The sequence below is a fragment of the Sarcophilus harrisii genome, chromosome 2, assembly GCF_902635505.1.
Source record: "Sarcophilus harrisii chromosome 2, mSarHar1.11, whole genome shotgun sequence".
Taxonomy (NCBI): Eukaryota; Metazoa; Chordata; class Mammalia; order Dasyuromorphia; family Dasyuridae; genus Sarcophilus; species Sarcophilus harrisii.
Window position 1 is genome coordinate 374,661,836 of NC_045427.1, and position 15,859 is coordinate 374,677,694.

The 15,859-nt window shown below is 41.3% G+C and overlaps 1 protein-coding gene across 2 annotated transcripts; it reads left to right on the top strand.

Annotated features, from left to right (window-relative positions):
- The first annotated feature begins 408 nt into the window (after positions 1-408).
- On the top strand, positions 409-12,974 carry DELE1 (DAP3 binding cell death enhancer 1). Of its 2 annotated transcripts, XM_012551446.3 has the most exons (13): positions 409-590; positions 1,780-1,897; positions 2,182-2,299; positions 4,489-4,633; positions 7,010-7,180; positions 7,411-7,484; positions 7,608-7,704; positions 8,412-8,554; positions 8,752-8,910; positions 9,001-9,093; positions 10,939-11,098; positions 12,148-12,387; positions 12,667-12,974. In XM_012551446.3, exons 1-12 carry the CDS (start codon positions 560-562, stop codon positions 12,384-12,386), a joined length of 1,548 nt encoding a protein of 515 aa, XP_012406900.1. In that variant the 5' UTR covers positions 409-559; the 3' UTR covers position 12,387; positions 12,667-12,974. The 2 variants fall into 2 exon arrangements, with proteins under 2 accessions (XP_012406900.1, XP_031809316.1); XM_031953456.1 differs by lacking the exons at positions 7,411-7,484; positions 7,608-7,704 and having other exon boundaries at positions 410-590.
- Positions 12,975-15,859: the final 2,885 nt, after the last annotated feature.

Consider the following 15,859-nt stretch of genomic DNA (forward strand, 5'->3'; position numbering starts at 1 on the left):
GTTTCTACGTGTAATGGAGAAAATTAAAAAATTGTTTAATTATTATTACTAGCAGGTTTTTTTTTTTTTTTAATGAATAATTATTCTCTCCCCACCTTATCCTAGAGTCCTGGGTAAGGACTCTTGACCTTGTACAGGTGACTTTTCTCGGGACTTCTTTCCTCACCAGTATTTGCATGACCACGCCCCCTTCGCCCAGCCGCTCCCGCCCCATCAGATGCAGGCCCTTTTCCCACTGCCTCTCTATGACGTCAGTGATGCTACTTTCTCCGGTCCCTTCGGCGGTCCTCGTCCTCTGCAGAAAGGGCAGAGGTGGAGAGAGCGTGATGTCTGGGGAGCGAAACTAGGGCTAGGCCTCTACTCCGGAACAGGCCTGTTGCCCTCCCACCCTTCCTTTCCTCTCTCCGGTGCCCTTTCTTCCGGTTGAGTTCCAGCTCTCTGATTGGCCGGGCGGTGCCACTTCCGACCGTTCTCCCTCCTGGGGAGTCGTAGCGATTATGCGACTTTTTCATCGGATCTCCGGCATCCTCAGCGCACCGCTCTCTGTCGCCGTGACAACATGTGGCGACTTCCGGGGATGCTGGGCCGAGGTGAGGGGCCTCCGAGCAGATACAGGGATGTTACCTCCGCCACGCCGCGGGGCCCCAACCACTGTAGGCAGAGTTGGAGCGGAAAACGTGGCGATAGGCCGCGAGGGGCCGCCATGACGGAATGGACGGGGCCAATCCGGGAGTGGGGCGGGGCCTCGGAAAGGGGCGGGGACAGCCACGTAGGCGGAGTTAAGCTGGGGCACGCTTTTCTCTTTGTAGTTTTGAGCATTTACTTTTTTTTAGGTTTCTGTTTCTGTAAAAGGTATATAATACTTGTACTTCCTCACAAGGCCATTTTGTAAACTTTAAACACATTGCAGTATGATCGTTATTATTGGTTATCCAATCATTAATCAACCAAAAGATAATTTTTGCAAAACTCTTGCAAAAACTCCCTAATAGATGGAAAGTTTTCAAAATCTTAGATTTTCATTTCTAATGGAGCAGTAATGAACTGAACCAGCTACGCCCAGAGAAAGAACTCTGGGAGATGACTAAAAACCATTACATTGAATTCCCAATCCCTATATTTTTGCCCACCTGCATTTTTGATTTCCTTCACAAGCTAATTGTACAATATTTCAGAGTCTGATTCTTTTTGTACAGCAAAATAACGTTTTGGTCATGTATACTTATTGTGTATCTAAGTTATATTTTAATATATTTAACATCTACTGATCATCCTGCCATCTGGGGGAGAGGGTGGGAGGTAAGAGGTGAAAAATTGGAACAAGAGGTTTGGCAATTGTTAATGCTGTAAAGTTACCCATGTATATATCCTGTAAATTAAAGGCTATTAAATAAAAAATTAAAAAAAAAAATCTTAGATTTTAAAGTCTAGTGATTTTAACCAATGCAGGTATGGGGGAGGGAGGAAGAGGGATACTTTATATAGTTAATTGAAATAATAACCAAATAAATGCTTCTTCCCTTCTCCTTTAGCAAATAGGGAAGCCATAGAAGAATAGACCAGAGTCAAGGGTAGGACCTGTGTCATGGAAGACAAGACAGACAGGTGCTAGGTCTAGGAAAGAAAACTAATGAATCAAGAAGAGATCACTGAGCCCTAGGTCATTTTTCCCAGTTGTTTTAAGGTGCCACTGCTGCAGCCCTTCCCTTATATAATTCAGGAACCAGGGGTCATCTTCAACATCTGAGTTGCTGACCGTCCATATTTCCCTCCTCTTAGCCCTACAGCACTTGCCTAAGTACAGTCTTCGTGGTGTGACTCCTGGGACTCCCAGCCAAGAGGATCCTCAAATTACTTGGTCACTTCAGTCCCCACCTGTCGTGTCCACCCATAACAGGTAAGGATAAGAGCTACCCCTGAGCATCTACCATCGACACACACCCCACCCTTCTCCAATACCTTACTCCCACCTATTTTTTATTTTATTTTTTTCCTGAGGCAATTGGGGTTAAGTGACTTGCCCAGGGTGGTCACACAGCCAGGAAGTGTTAAGTGTCTGAGATCAGATTTGGACTCAGGTCCTCCTGACTTCAGGGTTGGTCCTCTATCCACTGCGCCACCTAGCTGCCCCACTCCCACCGATTAAACAGATTCTTATGGTTTATTTTGATTTTTGTTTAGACATGAGTCCCACGCCCTGGGTGTGGGCAGTGGCCCAAAGTATCAAGGCTGGAAAAATGCATTCCAATGGATCTCAAGACGCCTGTCATGTCACAGAATGTGGGATGCTGTCTCATGGGTATGTCTTTCCTGCGTCTGTTCAGGTTATATCTGGGATATAGCCGAGAGGTGAAGTGATGGGATCATCACTATGAGTAGACAAGTAATTTATCATCTGCATCAGAGGAGATACTATGTATTTATTACTTTGCAAACCTTAAATTAGCATTTTATAATGTAGAAACTTAGTCATTATTAAAGTATAGCTAACCCATGATTTGGGAGGAAGATGGGATCAGCAGTCTTTGAGAAAGTTGTTAAAGCGACTAATCAACTTCATCTTCTTTATAGTTCACTTTTACTCTCCCTTTCCTTTTTATCCTTTCTTTTTACTTTTTGCTCATCTTGCTGTTTTCTTTTTTTTTCTGTTTCCTTTTATAGATCGGCATTTTTTAATACCTTTTCTTCCTTGCCAGTTATTAACTAACAACTAACTCTAGCCCTACTATTTGTTACTTCACTATGCCTGACACTTATTAGTACTTAATACTTGCAGATTAGTTGGCCTAGGTTCTAGACATACTAAGAAGTTTAAAAAAGCCTATTTACAAAGGACTTTTGAGTTTAGTCTGGAAAATTAGCAGTAAATATAAAAATAATAATACAAGATAGTATAGACTAAGTGGTACAAACCAGTGGTATAATAAAAAGAAAATTTTAAAGGTAGTGACTCTGGTTGCCCTTACAGCCTGACAATGCCTAGCACAGAGTCCAATATTGGTTCTTAATTGATATATTGATTTCAAGATTTTATGCCTAATTGAGTTGATGCACTGAGGTCCCAAGCACATGAGGATAAATAGTAATTGGACTATACTCTATTAATATACATGCTTGGAGAAAGAATGGTCCCTGCCCACTCTCTGTGCAAGTCCTGATGTGTTGTATAGGAAATGACGATTTTGGTGGGTGGAGGCACAGGGGCAGGAAGAGAGGCTGGGAGAGATTGCTGGCTGGGTTCGGTTCTGGTGGGCTGCTGGTCTCGTGGCTTCTGGTCTGACTAGCTTCTTGACTCAGTTCCCTTTTACCTCTGATCCCCTTCTACCTCCGATTCTTCTTCATCTCTACTGAGAACAAAAGATTGAAGATTTTCCCCTAACCTGAATTCCTGACTCCAGCTGATTTTAAAATACGTGGTCATCACACCTAATGAAATAAAAAGATTGTTTGAAGTTTAGGATCTATGACAGCAATGTGAAATCAGACACATGTACAGAAAATACATCCTTTAGCCTGAGATAAGTCTTTTGGCTTCATAGACAGTTACAGAGAATAAAGGCATGTCAGATGATTTTCAGACCCAATCTTAAGCCAAGACACATCTTTTCCCTTCCCATCTACCTTCCCAACCAAGATCTTAAAGTTGAACCATTCAGTTTAAACACTTTATTGAATTCCTGCTACAAGCAGTTTATTATCCTATGTCAGGGATTCTAAACCTGGGTCCAGCAATAGATTTCAAGTATTCCATAAACTTGGATGGGGAAATAAAAAATGTTATTTTCACTCACCTATAAGTGAAATTTATCATTTCTACAGTTATGAATGGAGGCAACAAATATTATTCAGAGAAGGACTCCATAGGCTTCACCTGACTTCCACGAGCTCCATGACACAAAACAAGATGAAGAAACCCTGTCCTAGGTATTAGGTACATTATTTTTGTAATCCAGATAGTGTACCTGCATCAGTTCCATTTCCTCAAACCCTATGGGTGGAGCTGCTTGCAGGAGCGACTCCTCCCTCCCATAGTCCCTTCTTCTCTAGGAAGCTGGAATCCCTGGAGCTCATGGGTAGTATTTAATTCACAGTGTCTCCCTTTGAGGAATAAGATGAGCTGAAACTTCTCTTTCAAGCCAGTATTATAGCTGGCACTGGAACCCTAATACAAAAACACTTTGTTCACTAATTTAAGCAATCAAGGATAGGAATCTTATGTATAAACCATCAAAGAGAATGTTTTGACTTTCAAGTCACAGGAGTGGTCTTGTTATTTCCTTACATTTTCAAAAATTGTCTCAGCAGTTATTGAATCACATCTATCATATTGTAAGGAAGTTATCCTCCAGGATCGGGTGAAGTAAGGATTGTCCTAACAGGAAATCATTATCTGTTTTAGTAACCTAGATTACAGGGGGATTAATTCATTCCTCTTATTGCTTGTACCCCATTGGGTTTCTGACAGTTGGCTTTTTTTTCCCCCCTCAGGGAACCCTGGCTGTTCTGGCCCTGCAACTGGCCAGGCAAATCCAATTTCAGGCATCATTACCTGGTTTCCAGAGACAAGAACAGTGCTCTTGGCACAGTCACCTAAAGCAGATCCGCTTCTCCCCTTTGCTATGCCAAGACTTATGTAAGTTATCTCTTAGACAGGCAGAAGGAGTGGTTCTGAAGTTCCTCTTGGCCAGGATGTAGATATGGGACACACCCCAGGAAAAGAGCCATCAGCTCTTCCTCATTAGGGGGTCAGAAGTGAGGTCAAAGGAAAGTGAATGTGGTGAAGTTATATCCACCCAGGGCGTAGGACAGTTCCATGCTTTAAGTTTTTCTGTCCTACTCAGCCAAGAGAGGGAACTGAAATGAGGGTCTTGAAGGTCTCCTTTATTTAGTTGTTTTAAAAGATTTCTTTATATTAAATTTTATTTTTTCAATTTTTTTCTACATTCCCTTCCACCCCCCCAAAATAGAACATCTATAACACAGATATAGTCAAGTAAAATAAATTCCCACATTGACCATATATCTCATTTTGCATATTAGCCCATCACTTCTATATCACAAGGTAGTTAACATTCTTAATCACTGGTTCTCTGGAATCTCAATGAATCATTGATCTCAATAAATAATTGTATTAATTAGAGTTAATGAACTTTTCAAAATATTAATGTTATAGTATATCTGGTTTCCTTTGGAAAATAGCTTCCCACATCCCCGGAGGGAGGATTTTTATTTTTCATACCACAATAATTGGTAAGGGACAAAACTTAGTGTTTCTTAGATAAAGAGCAGAAATCAGTCTTTTAATTTTAATTCTCAATAGAATGGCTTCTATATTTTAAGGAGTATCCTATACAGTCTGATTACAAGTATGTAAATAATTTGAATGATCCCCTGGCATTTATTTAATGAAGTCTGACTTACAGTTGAAATGATAAGGGATGAGCTCCCTGAGGGAACAAGCATATGAGAAAAAGCCATCCAGCGTTTTAGAAAAGAAGCAAATGCCTAGACATGCCCTGTTCCTTTCCTGTGTCATCTCTACCCCTCAATCTTATCCCTTTTATTTGGCTTAAATTTCTTCCTGAAGACCCAGTATAAACAGGGAAGTAGGAAGCTCTTGACCCACCACCTTCTGGCCAGTGCTCCCTCCCCTTTCTTTCCCTAGGGGACATTGAAATTTTCCCATCCTCTCCCTTTTGGGTGGAAGTCTATAGTCCTTAACTGCACTTCAGCCCTCCAAGCCCACTTCTTGCTTTCCACTGGTGGTTGCCTTGGTCTCCTCTTATATCAGCCCACTCCAACTTGCCAAACAAACATGGCCACTTATGCCATTTGAATAAATGAGGGAGTCAGTGACTGCAATCTCTCCTCTAGCTGGAGAGCCATCATTTGATCTTAGTAACATCTGACCTCCTTCTGTACAGTCAGGTCTGCTGGGCCTTACCATCTGCCCCACCACTATGTTTCTTAAATGCAGGCATTGCCATCTCACCTGCCAGTACACTGTAAGGATTATCAGGCCTTACTGTGTGTCCTATAACTAATTCCTTAGTACCCTTCCATCCATTTTGTAATAGAATACTTATATATGTTATCTATCCCAGTTAGAATATGAGTTCCTCAAGAAGACTATTTGGCTCTCTTTTTTATTTGTATCCCTAATACTTAGCAATATAGTAATCTCTTAATAAATGCCTTTTTATTCAGAGGGAATCTTTTGAGAACATCATAAATGATTTTAAGATGAGGAGTTGAAAAGTGAGGAAAAGTAAGGAAACAATTAAGTTCCAAAAACTACAGACTAGTCAGCTTGACATCAATCTTCTGCAGAATTCTAGAACAGATAGTTTGTGAGCATTTAAAACCAAAGAAATAATCATCATGTCAGTCAGTCTAGGTTCATTTTAAAAAGTCATTCCAAACTAAACTGATTTCTTCATCTTGATTTCTTCAAGCCAGCTAGCCTTGTCCCTTACAATCTATCTTTTGTGGAGGCCTCAGAGAAATGTGGGTTAGATATAGTTGGATGGATAAAGATCACTGAACAGTTGTATCCAAGGAATATTAATGGATATATCTCTTTGTGAATGATGGGGGAAAGGTTGTTATTATGAAAGAGGAAATGGACTTATTCTATGTGACTCTGGAGTGTGAAACTAGAATTGGATGCAAGTTATGGACAGACAGCTTGGGGTTCAGAATTGGGAATCATTCTGACAGATGTCCAAAAATGAGTGTTTGATTATTCCATTATATCCCTGACAGTGATGCTGTAGAAAAGATGCCTGCCTTGAAGAAATTTGCATAACTAGCCTCTAAGACCCCTTTCAATGGTGATTGCTTAGGAGGAGACAGAGAAGGAATGCAAAGCCTAAGCATCATAGAGTATCAGAATACAGAGTTAAATTCTGCCCTAGCATCCTTAAAACACAATCAAAGGCTGCAATCCAGCCCTAGGCAGGACTTTACACATTTTTTGTCTTATCACTTTCTCCCTGGCATTTTCTAGGGTTGAAGAAAAACATCCTCCCTACAAATAACCCTCCACCCCCTTACCATACTTGCTTTGAGGAACCCAAAGAAGAAACAAAAGGATCCGACTCTCAGGACTCTCAACCTGAGAGCCTTGAATCCCATAACTCCTCAAGGACAGCCCCACTCAGGGGTCCCTGTGAAGCAGGTAATGAACTTGTCTTAAGTCAGTCAGAGGAGGTCCAAAGAGTTGGGAAAGTCTACCCTGGTGAATGTTTGCTGCTGAATGCCCCAGGACAGGACAGTAGACATCCCTTTGTAACTGCATGTTTCCAGGACTCTGGGAAATGGTGAATCAGAGAGATGGTTTACAGGAAAGGAAGAGAGCAAAGGGCTTGTTCCTTTTGCTATATAGTTGTGTCTCTGGCCTTTCCCCAGAACCTGTTGGCATTGATTTCTTGGGCGCAACTGGACCAGGCCAGTGTCACACCACCAGAGACAGACTGGTATTGGTGAGATGTCACTGTTCAGAGGCTTATTATTTGTCCCCTGAACAGGGAATTGGGGCATTCCCAGGGGGGGAGGGATCTGTCTTAACTACCCCAAACTGACTCTTTTGGCTCTTTGTTACTCAGGAGCAGGAGGAAACAGAGCCTCTTTCCTTAGAGGAAGCCATGTTGTCCTTGCAACAGCAATTCCAGCTCAGTGTTTCCATCGCCCTCAATTTCCTGGGTAACTTATTGCCACTCTGGGATAAGGTGGGGGGTATTGAAAAAGGGAAAGGACACAAAGGTAATTGACTGGTTTTATGATATAGGCCCTAAAGTGACTAAACATAAGTCACAGACTCAGAATCCCTAAAAAACCAGGGAGCTCGTTCCATTGAGTGGGGTTAAATTCATAGATGAAGTGTTAGGCTAGAGGCTACCTCCTCCTCCTTCCTCTCTTGTCCCCTATCAATCAGTCCTGCCAAAAGAACTTAGAATAAGGAAAGTGGTGGCTGGAGTTAAATTGGTGGTTAAATTGAATTTGGCTTTTGCATCATCACGTATGAGTGATTTGGGCAGAAGATAATCTCTTCTGAGCATAACATGAAACTGTTAAGTAACAGTGGCAATGCTATATGATTAAGTGCCAAAAGCAATGGCACAGAGAAGACTTAGGAATTCAGAGAAGGTAAAGATTATCTTGAGTGGAAATTGAGAGAAGTTGAGACTTGAGTTGAGCCTTGATGGCTGAAGAAAAGCATCCCAGACATTTGTCAGTATGAAAACATTTGACATTTGGAAGAAGTATGGTCCATCCCTACTATTTTTTCTTATACTTTTAGGATCAGGATTAAGGAAGGGACCTATTATCAAATAATTTGTGCTCTGGGACCAGGGGGTCTTTGGCAACTGTGATATTACAGTGGCTCCTCTGCCTGTGATCTCTTACAGGTACTAAAAATATAAGAAATGGCAATTATGAAGCAGCATACTCTTACTTCCAGAAGGCTGCAGATCAGGGCTATAGCAAAGCCCAGTTCAATGTGGGCCTGTGTCATGAGCATGGAAAAGGGACCCAGAAAGACCTCAGCAAGGTAAATGAAGCCTTCTCATTTATCTGCACTCCTCCTCTGTGCCAGACTGTTAAGGGAGATCAAAGCTGAGTGGGAAAGTCTGATCTCACACTGTGCAGAACAGCCCTGGCTCAGCTGGGAATAAAGAATGACCCAGGGAGTAACAGGGGAGCCTTCCAGGGATAAAACTGAACGTGGTGCCTGTCCATTTGTGCCAGGCAGTTTTTTATTACCAGCTTGCTGCCCAGAAGGGCCACCAAATGGCTCAGTACCGTTATGCCAGGTCCCTGCTGAGTGACCAGGTCCCAGCGAGGGAAGCTGATAAGCAGAGAGCAGTGACCATGCTGAAACAAGCAGCTGATGCCGGCCTGAAAGAGGTGAGGCTCCTGCCCCAAAGTGGTGGTGGTGGATCTCTGTGGGTAAGCGTGGCAGGGATTGAGACCTCCCTTTTCCTCCCTCTGCTTTAGGCTCAAGCCTATCTGGGGGTGCTGTTTACCAAGGAGCCATTCCAGGATGAACAAAAAGCTGTGAAGTACCTTTGGCTTGCAGCTAGTAATGGGGTAAGCAGGGAGTAAGACAGGTGCCTGGGAGCCTCTGGAGCTTTGGGAAGGCAGGAGGAGGAAGGGCAAAGAGGAGCACCTCAGTTCCTAAGCAGTGGAAATCTTTTCTAGCAAATTAGGCCAAGCTTCAGTAACATCCAGGGAATCAGCTCATCCTGCAGTCTCTCCATACTCAGGCCATTTCTTCCTTCATTTTCTGGTCAGCACCCAGGTAGCTTTGCCCTGAATTCTTGGGGAAGAGGATTTTTTTCAGTTCCATTTTGTGAAGGCTTCTTAGGTTACTGACCAGCATCTCCTTCTGTTCCTGTTTTTGCTCTCAAAAGAACCTTACAAAATCTTCTCTAGGTTGAAATGGACCTGAATTTTAATGTGCTTGGCAAGTGTGAGGAGTCTCTCTAGCTGTGTAAGTAAGGAGCACCCAAAAGGACTGACAGGAAGCTGTTTGTCACCTCAGCCAATCACAATGCAGTGAGAGCCTCTTATGTAACCATGGCAGCAGTGCCCAAGGCTAGGGCTCTCCTAATAGGTCCTTGGTATTAGTCCAGGCATCTATTCTATGACATAACAGAGTCTTGGGGGACATTATTTGACTCACAAGGTGTTTAAATGCTTTTAAGAAGGTGTGCAAAAACAAGCCTCACGTATTTATTGTGTGGCTAGAAGATAGAATGGTGTTTTGTAAGTACTTGTTTTTTCATCTGGGTTTGTGAATTCATTGGTTGGGAAAGTCCAGATAAGAAAGCTCCCTTTCCTTACACCGATATGCAGCTGTCTTGTGACTTAGGGAATAGTCATAGAGAATTGCCCAGGGACAGTGGGAAAGGTGAGTGTAATATAATGTTGGATGTTTAATGAGCAGGTATCCATGATCCCACACCCAATATAGGCCAGAGATAGGACCTGAATTGCCATGCCTTCTTTCAGAACTCCAAACTGCCTTTCAGGTATTTATAGCACATATAAAACAGACAGTTCCTAACCTGAGTAGAGAGGAGGGGACAGCTAGATAACAGAGTGGAGAGATTGCTGAACTTAGAGGCATGAAGACCTAACTTCAAATCCTGCCTCAGATTCTTAATAGCAATACCTTAACCTTTATCAATCTCGGTTTCCCCATCAGTAAAATGGGGATTAATAATTGCATTTATCTCACAGGATTGTTGTGAGGATCAAATGAAATAGCCTATCTACAATGCTTTGGAAGCCTTAATGTACTATATAATACTAGTTGTTGCATATTAATTAAGAGAGTTGGGTTTTTTTTTCCCCAAAACATTAATTCTTATAAAATTGGCCTTAGGCAAGGTTGTAAGCATTTTAATTTCTGGCATACTTAGGAGCTGCTCTTTATTCAGACTTATTATCTATAAGCCCCACAGCACCTAGTATTAGGTGTTCAGAATATATTTACATGAGGTTTTTAGAATGTTTCATCCATGATTTGTGTGAGTTCAATTCATTTCCTATCACAATAAACATCAATGGCTGAGTTTCTTCCCCAGGTTTCCCATGATTCAGTTTGGCAGCTTTATCCTTTATTCACTTCTTCCTTCAATAAGCACAGATCCTGGTGAGGGATGCTCCACAATCCCCAGGCATTCAGTACCTCTCTGGGTAATCTTTAACTCTTACGCTGGCTCTGATCTCAATTTCTCCTTGATAACCTCTGATTTCTTTTTATGGTGACAGTTCATTGGTGTGTATAAACATCAGTGCTGGGTCTTGGTTCTTGTTTTATATAACATGGGTAAAAATTGCTGGCTCCCAATCCTTTGTTCTTTTCTTCTGCTTTAATATATCCTGCATCTATGATCTTGCATATATGTATATGTATGTCTTTTTTAGGATTCTCAGAGCAAGTACCACATGGGGATTTGCTATGAAAAGGGCCTTGGAGTCCAGAAGAACCTGGGAGAGGCCATGAGATATTACCAGCAATCAGCTGCTCTAGGGAATGAGCCAGCTCATAAGAGGCTAAAGATGCTGTTCTCAGCAGAGCTGGAAGGTACAGTTAATCCCATCCCTTCTGCATGTCTCACTCACAATTCCTTAAAGGAACTGGGGTGAATCATTGGATCCAGCCCTCATGGCATCCTCAGAATGAGATTTTCTTGCCTTTCACAACACAGTTATCCTTATACAAAGGCAGTTAGCTATCCCTGGTGAGGAAGAAAATAGTGGCCACTAGTAGCTCCTTCTTTATGTCAGTTTTTTTTTTAATTTAAAATAGTAAATAATATATATATATAAAACTATAAAATAGCTTTTATATTTCATACTTTGGTAGTATTGCAGGTTTTCCATAGATAACCATAGTTCATAACCTATCATTATCTATAAAGAAATTGTCCCTTTTTCCCACAGAAGATCTTGTAGATTTAGATTATATGTCTAAGGTCATTCACCTAGTCAATCGGACTAGAACCCCAGTTTTGTAGCTTCTAGTCCAGGAATCTTGCCACTATGCCATTTAGTCCACTGTAGGAAGACCTGGTCACAGTGTTGGAACTTGCTGTTGTACCTATATATTCCTTATTTTGAGTACAGTGGAGAATTTTGGAGTAGGATATCATTGATGAGGCATCCTTCAAGTGTCAGGAGAATTTGGGTAGAATTGGTATTTTAGGGCAAACAGATCTGGATTAGATCCCTTAAATTCTGACACATTAGGTGGTATGTTGGCTAGAGCAGTGGACTTGAAATCAGAAGACTCTAGTTTGACTATTGTCTCAGCACTAGTAGTATTAGTTTGGAAAACAATGTTATACCTTACTGAACCTCAGTTTCTTCATCTGTAAAATGAGGATATTGAATTTAGTGGCCTCAGGTCCTTTTCAGTCTCAGATCTATGATACCATAATCCTTTTTTGCAACTTTATAGTTTTAGAAAGTTGCCTATAGTATCAAGAGATTACACAAACCATTGTGCGTCAAAAGTGAGTCATGAAGCCAAGTATTCCTGCCTTTGAGGGCTTATTGCCTCTCAAAAAAAAACCCACTGAAAGTCTAAGGTCCTATTCTTTAAATGATAGTTCTTACTTTTCTTCTTCACAGCTTTGAGGCACAGTAATCCAACACTTAAAGGTTTAAGGTCCTTCTCTAGCCCTTCTTTCTGTACTCTGGATACAGCCCTGAATGGGTCTGCCTACCTCCCCCACGCCTGGAGCACCGGAAGCCTTGGAGATCTTGGCAGAAGTGATCATCTGGACCCCAGTCCTGTAGCTTCTGGTGTGACAGAACTCCCGAATTCACACCATTTTGAGATGCATTTAGTAAAACTAGGATTTGGCTAAGGTGAGAATATAGTTATAGAGGATTCTCCAAGACGATAAACTTTGGGGTTGAAGGGAGATAGCAACAAAAATATAAAATAGCCTTTTGCTCTCGTGAGGAAATTGCAATTGAAAATAGCATTATCTGATATGGGCTAGTTCAAAGTTCAATACAGAGAGTTGTGAGTGATTCCTGCCAACTGTTTTCAGAGCTTAGCAAAGTAATGTATATAGAATCTTTTTCAGTCCCAGAAAATTAAATTTATATCTATTTGGCTTATGTTTTTTGTTTGTTTGAAAGAGGATTTCCAGTCAGAGCTGTTCACTGAAAATATCAATTCGGCCCTACGACAATCACTTCAGTCCCAAAGATGAAACCTGTGGGGATCCCTCACTGATACTGGATACTGCCTTGAGCCCAAAGGAAGTGGTGTTGCCTAATCAGATCCTTCTGTGAAGACTTTGAAGAATATCTTTATTTTACCATGGAAAGTGGAGACTGAATGTGAGTTCTTTGGGCTAGAGAATGTTGTTTTCCATAGCCTCACTTGGGACATTATATTACATCAAAATATCTAATATTTAATAAAAAATCAGTTGATTAAAACCCAAACTAGGTTTTCTTATCACTTCATCCCCTTTGAATGTTAATGGGAGATGAATGAGGGCAGAAGAGAGAGAGCAGTCAGACTCTTCATAGCTCAGATATTCCCATTAGACAGTTTGAAGTCACCTGACTAGATATTGTTTCAAAGAGAATGGTTAGAAAGGAATAAATCAACCTTGTTCCATTGATATCTTTATTTCTTGTTAATAGCTCAAATTAATGATTTTACTAATAATTTTTCTTTTTAATGATAATTCATCAGTATTTAATGAAACATATTTAGGTAAAAATTAAAGGAATATGGATGGATTCTGGCTGAACTAATTGAACTAAAAGAGAACATTTTGCAAGTTCACAAGGGATCTTAGGAAAAAACTGGGATATATTAGCAACTCCCCCCCCCAAAAAAAAAACAAAACTCTTTTGCATTTAGCTGTGTTGCTTCAAGTTCATTTGTCTATCCATCCCTTCATTGAATTTCATCATGGATGTCTCTTAATAGCTCCCTCCCACACCTAATATCTCGCAGAGTTTCCTATGGTTTTGATTCCTTTCCTACAGTACTGACTCCTTACCTTCCCCAAGCATTTTTATAAATGTTCTCATAGAATATCAGCAGGATTGGGAAGTGGGGTTATCATCACTGGATAAACTCTGCTGTAGCCCTTCCCTGTTAACTACAACACAAAGATCATCAAGACCATAATAATTGACATTTATGTAGTATTTCAGATTTGCAAAGCTTACAATTTACTTAACATTCTTTTACTTACAATATCTTAGAGTTATCTCTTATCTCATTTAATCTTCACTAAATACCATAAGATATTATATCAGTCTAAATGACTTAGGTAGTTAAATGACTAGATCATGATTATGCTGGCAAATCTCAGGAATAGAAGATTTTTCTGTTTCCAGATTCAGTGCTCTTTCTGCACCTTTCTGCGGCCTTCATCTATATGGGTTTAGATAGTACAGACAAACCAGAGCCTTTTACCATTAAAGTCCCACTATCTGAAGACTCAACACCAAATCTTTGAAAGGAAGGATAGGATACAGCAGCTAGTCAGCGGAGCCTGGACTGGACTCTTGAATGACGGTTCTCTAGCTAACTTAGTCTCCTGTGCCTCAGCTTCCTTCTCTGGGCCTATGTTTGTCAATTGCCCACAACTTTCCAGGCTAATTGTAAACAAATTAAGTTAAAAAACTAAGCTGTGTCCCACTTGCCTAAGTCCTTATGAATGAATTTCCATTGCCTTTACAATTCCTTTGGGATTTGATTTTCTCAGGAGCCCAAGGTTGATTGACTGACTTGTCTAAACTATGACAAAGTGCCCTTGCTCAAACCATTCTCTCCTTCCCTTTTAACCCACATTTCTTTAGGCTGACAGCGTCCTCATCTTTTGTCATTCATGTGATGCTCCCATCTTGGAATTCTTTTGCCTTTCTCGTGTCATTTGCCATACTTGGCATTACACTGAGTTATGTCTCCCCATTAGGCCTTAACCTCCTTAAGATGGTAGAGGTGTATCATCACAGGGTTATTTCTTACAATGATCCATTAATTAATAAACATTTATAGAGCTTCTGCAATGTGCTACGCACCCTACTAAATCCTGAGGATACAAAAAAGAGGCAAAACAGAGTTCCCGCTCTCAAGGAGTTTATGATCTTGGGAAAAGACAAAAAAAATGCCTGCAGGTGTTGGTCTATAGGAGGATGGTAGCAGCGTTTACGGTTAGTGGAGCTGCAGATTGGTCCAATCATTCTGGAAAATAATTTGGAACTATGAAAATATCAGGTCTCATTTGTCACTGCATACCTCTGAGTGCCTGATGCCAAACCTCTCACCAGCCAGCACTCGGCCTTTGTTGGACAAATGGCTTTTTTGTGAGTTGAGAGAGGGTAGAAATGAGGCTAATGGTGCACATTGCTGTCAAGTTGAAATTGGGTCACAAGAATGACTGCCGACCAGTCTTTGAGCTGGCCTCAAGTGCCATCTGTATACTGCCTGTGCTTGAGGATGGTTGAATAGTAATCAAATACTGCCTACATCTTGGGGACAAGGAGGAATTGTCCCCGTGGAATCTTAGGCAGTAACGGCCAAAATTGTAGCTGCGACATCTTTTCCTTTCCGGGACCCATGTTTGTCACAAGCCTCAACCATCTTATACTGAAACATATTGCAGACTACTCTCCCTGCCCAGAAAAAAGGCTTTATCATGAGATGTTTCCATGAGATAGGGAACAGGGTTAGACGGTGCAGTGGGTAGAGTCTGGACCTAGAGTCAGAAAGACCTGAGTTCAGATCTGGCCTCAGACTCCAGCTATATGACATGGGCAAGTTACTTAACCTCTTTGCCTCAGTTTTCATAACCTTCAAATGGGTTGTTATGAGGATTAAAAAAGATAATACTCATAAAAAAGTACTTGCCATAATGCTTTGCAAGGAATAGGCACTATGTGAGTACTTATTCCTTCCCCCAGAGAGTGTATCCTCTATCCCTCTACCCGCAATTTCCAGCAGAATAGATTTTTTTAAAAGCACAGCTAATCCATTTGCTTGCTGTGCTCCAGCGGCCCACAAGAGGTCAGAGGCAGAGAAGAGTTGAGGAAACACACTTAGAATGATTCAGCCATTGTCTTCTCCAGCACCATACGTCACCTCTCAACACATCCCCACCCTCAGGGAGCCTCGAATACACAGGAAATCTATGCAGCTGAGTGGCTAATATGACCCAGTGCCAGCTCTGGGCTGAGCTTCAGAAGTCTGAAGACCCCATCCAAGCATGACCTCTTATTTGGTAGCTTTGGAGAAACTATACTTTCCTCTTTCGGACTAAGAGAATGGCTATACCATTCTCATCGAAGTTCTGTATCCCTAATG

Excerpts from the sequence above, each read along its gene's own strand:
- DELE1 (XM_012551446.3), top strand. The coding sequence starts at position 560 with ATGTGGCGACTTCCGGGGATGCTGGGCCGAG. Across the intron at positions 1,898-2,181 it reads GTCGTGTCCACCCATAACAG|ACATGAGTCCCACGCCCTGG; the intron begins GTAAGGATAAGA and ends ATTTTTGTTTAG. Across the intron at positions 11,099-12,147 it reads GTTCTCAGCAGAGCTGGAAG|CTTTGAGGCACAGTAATCCA; the intron begins GTACAGTTAATC and ends TCTTCTTCACAG.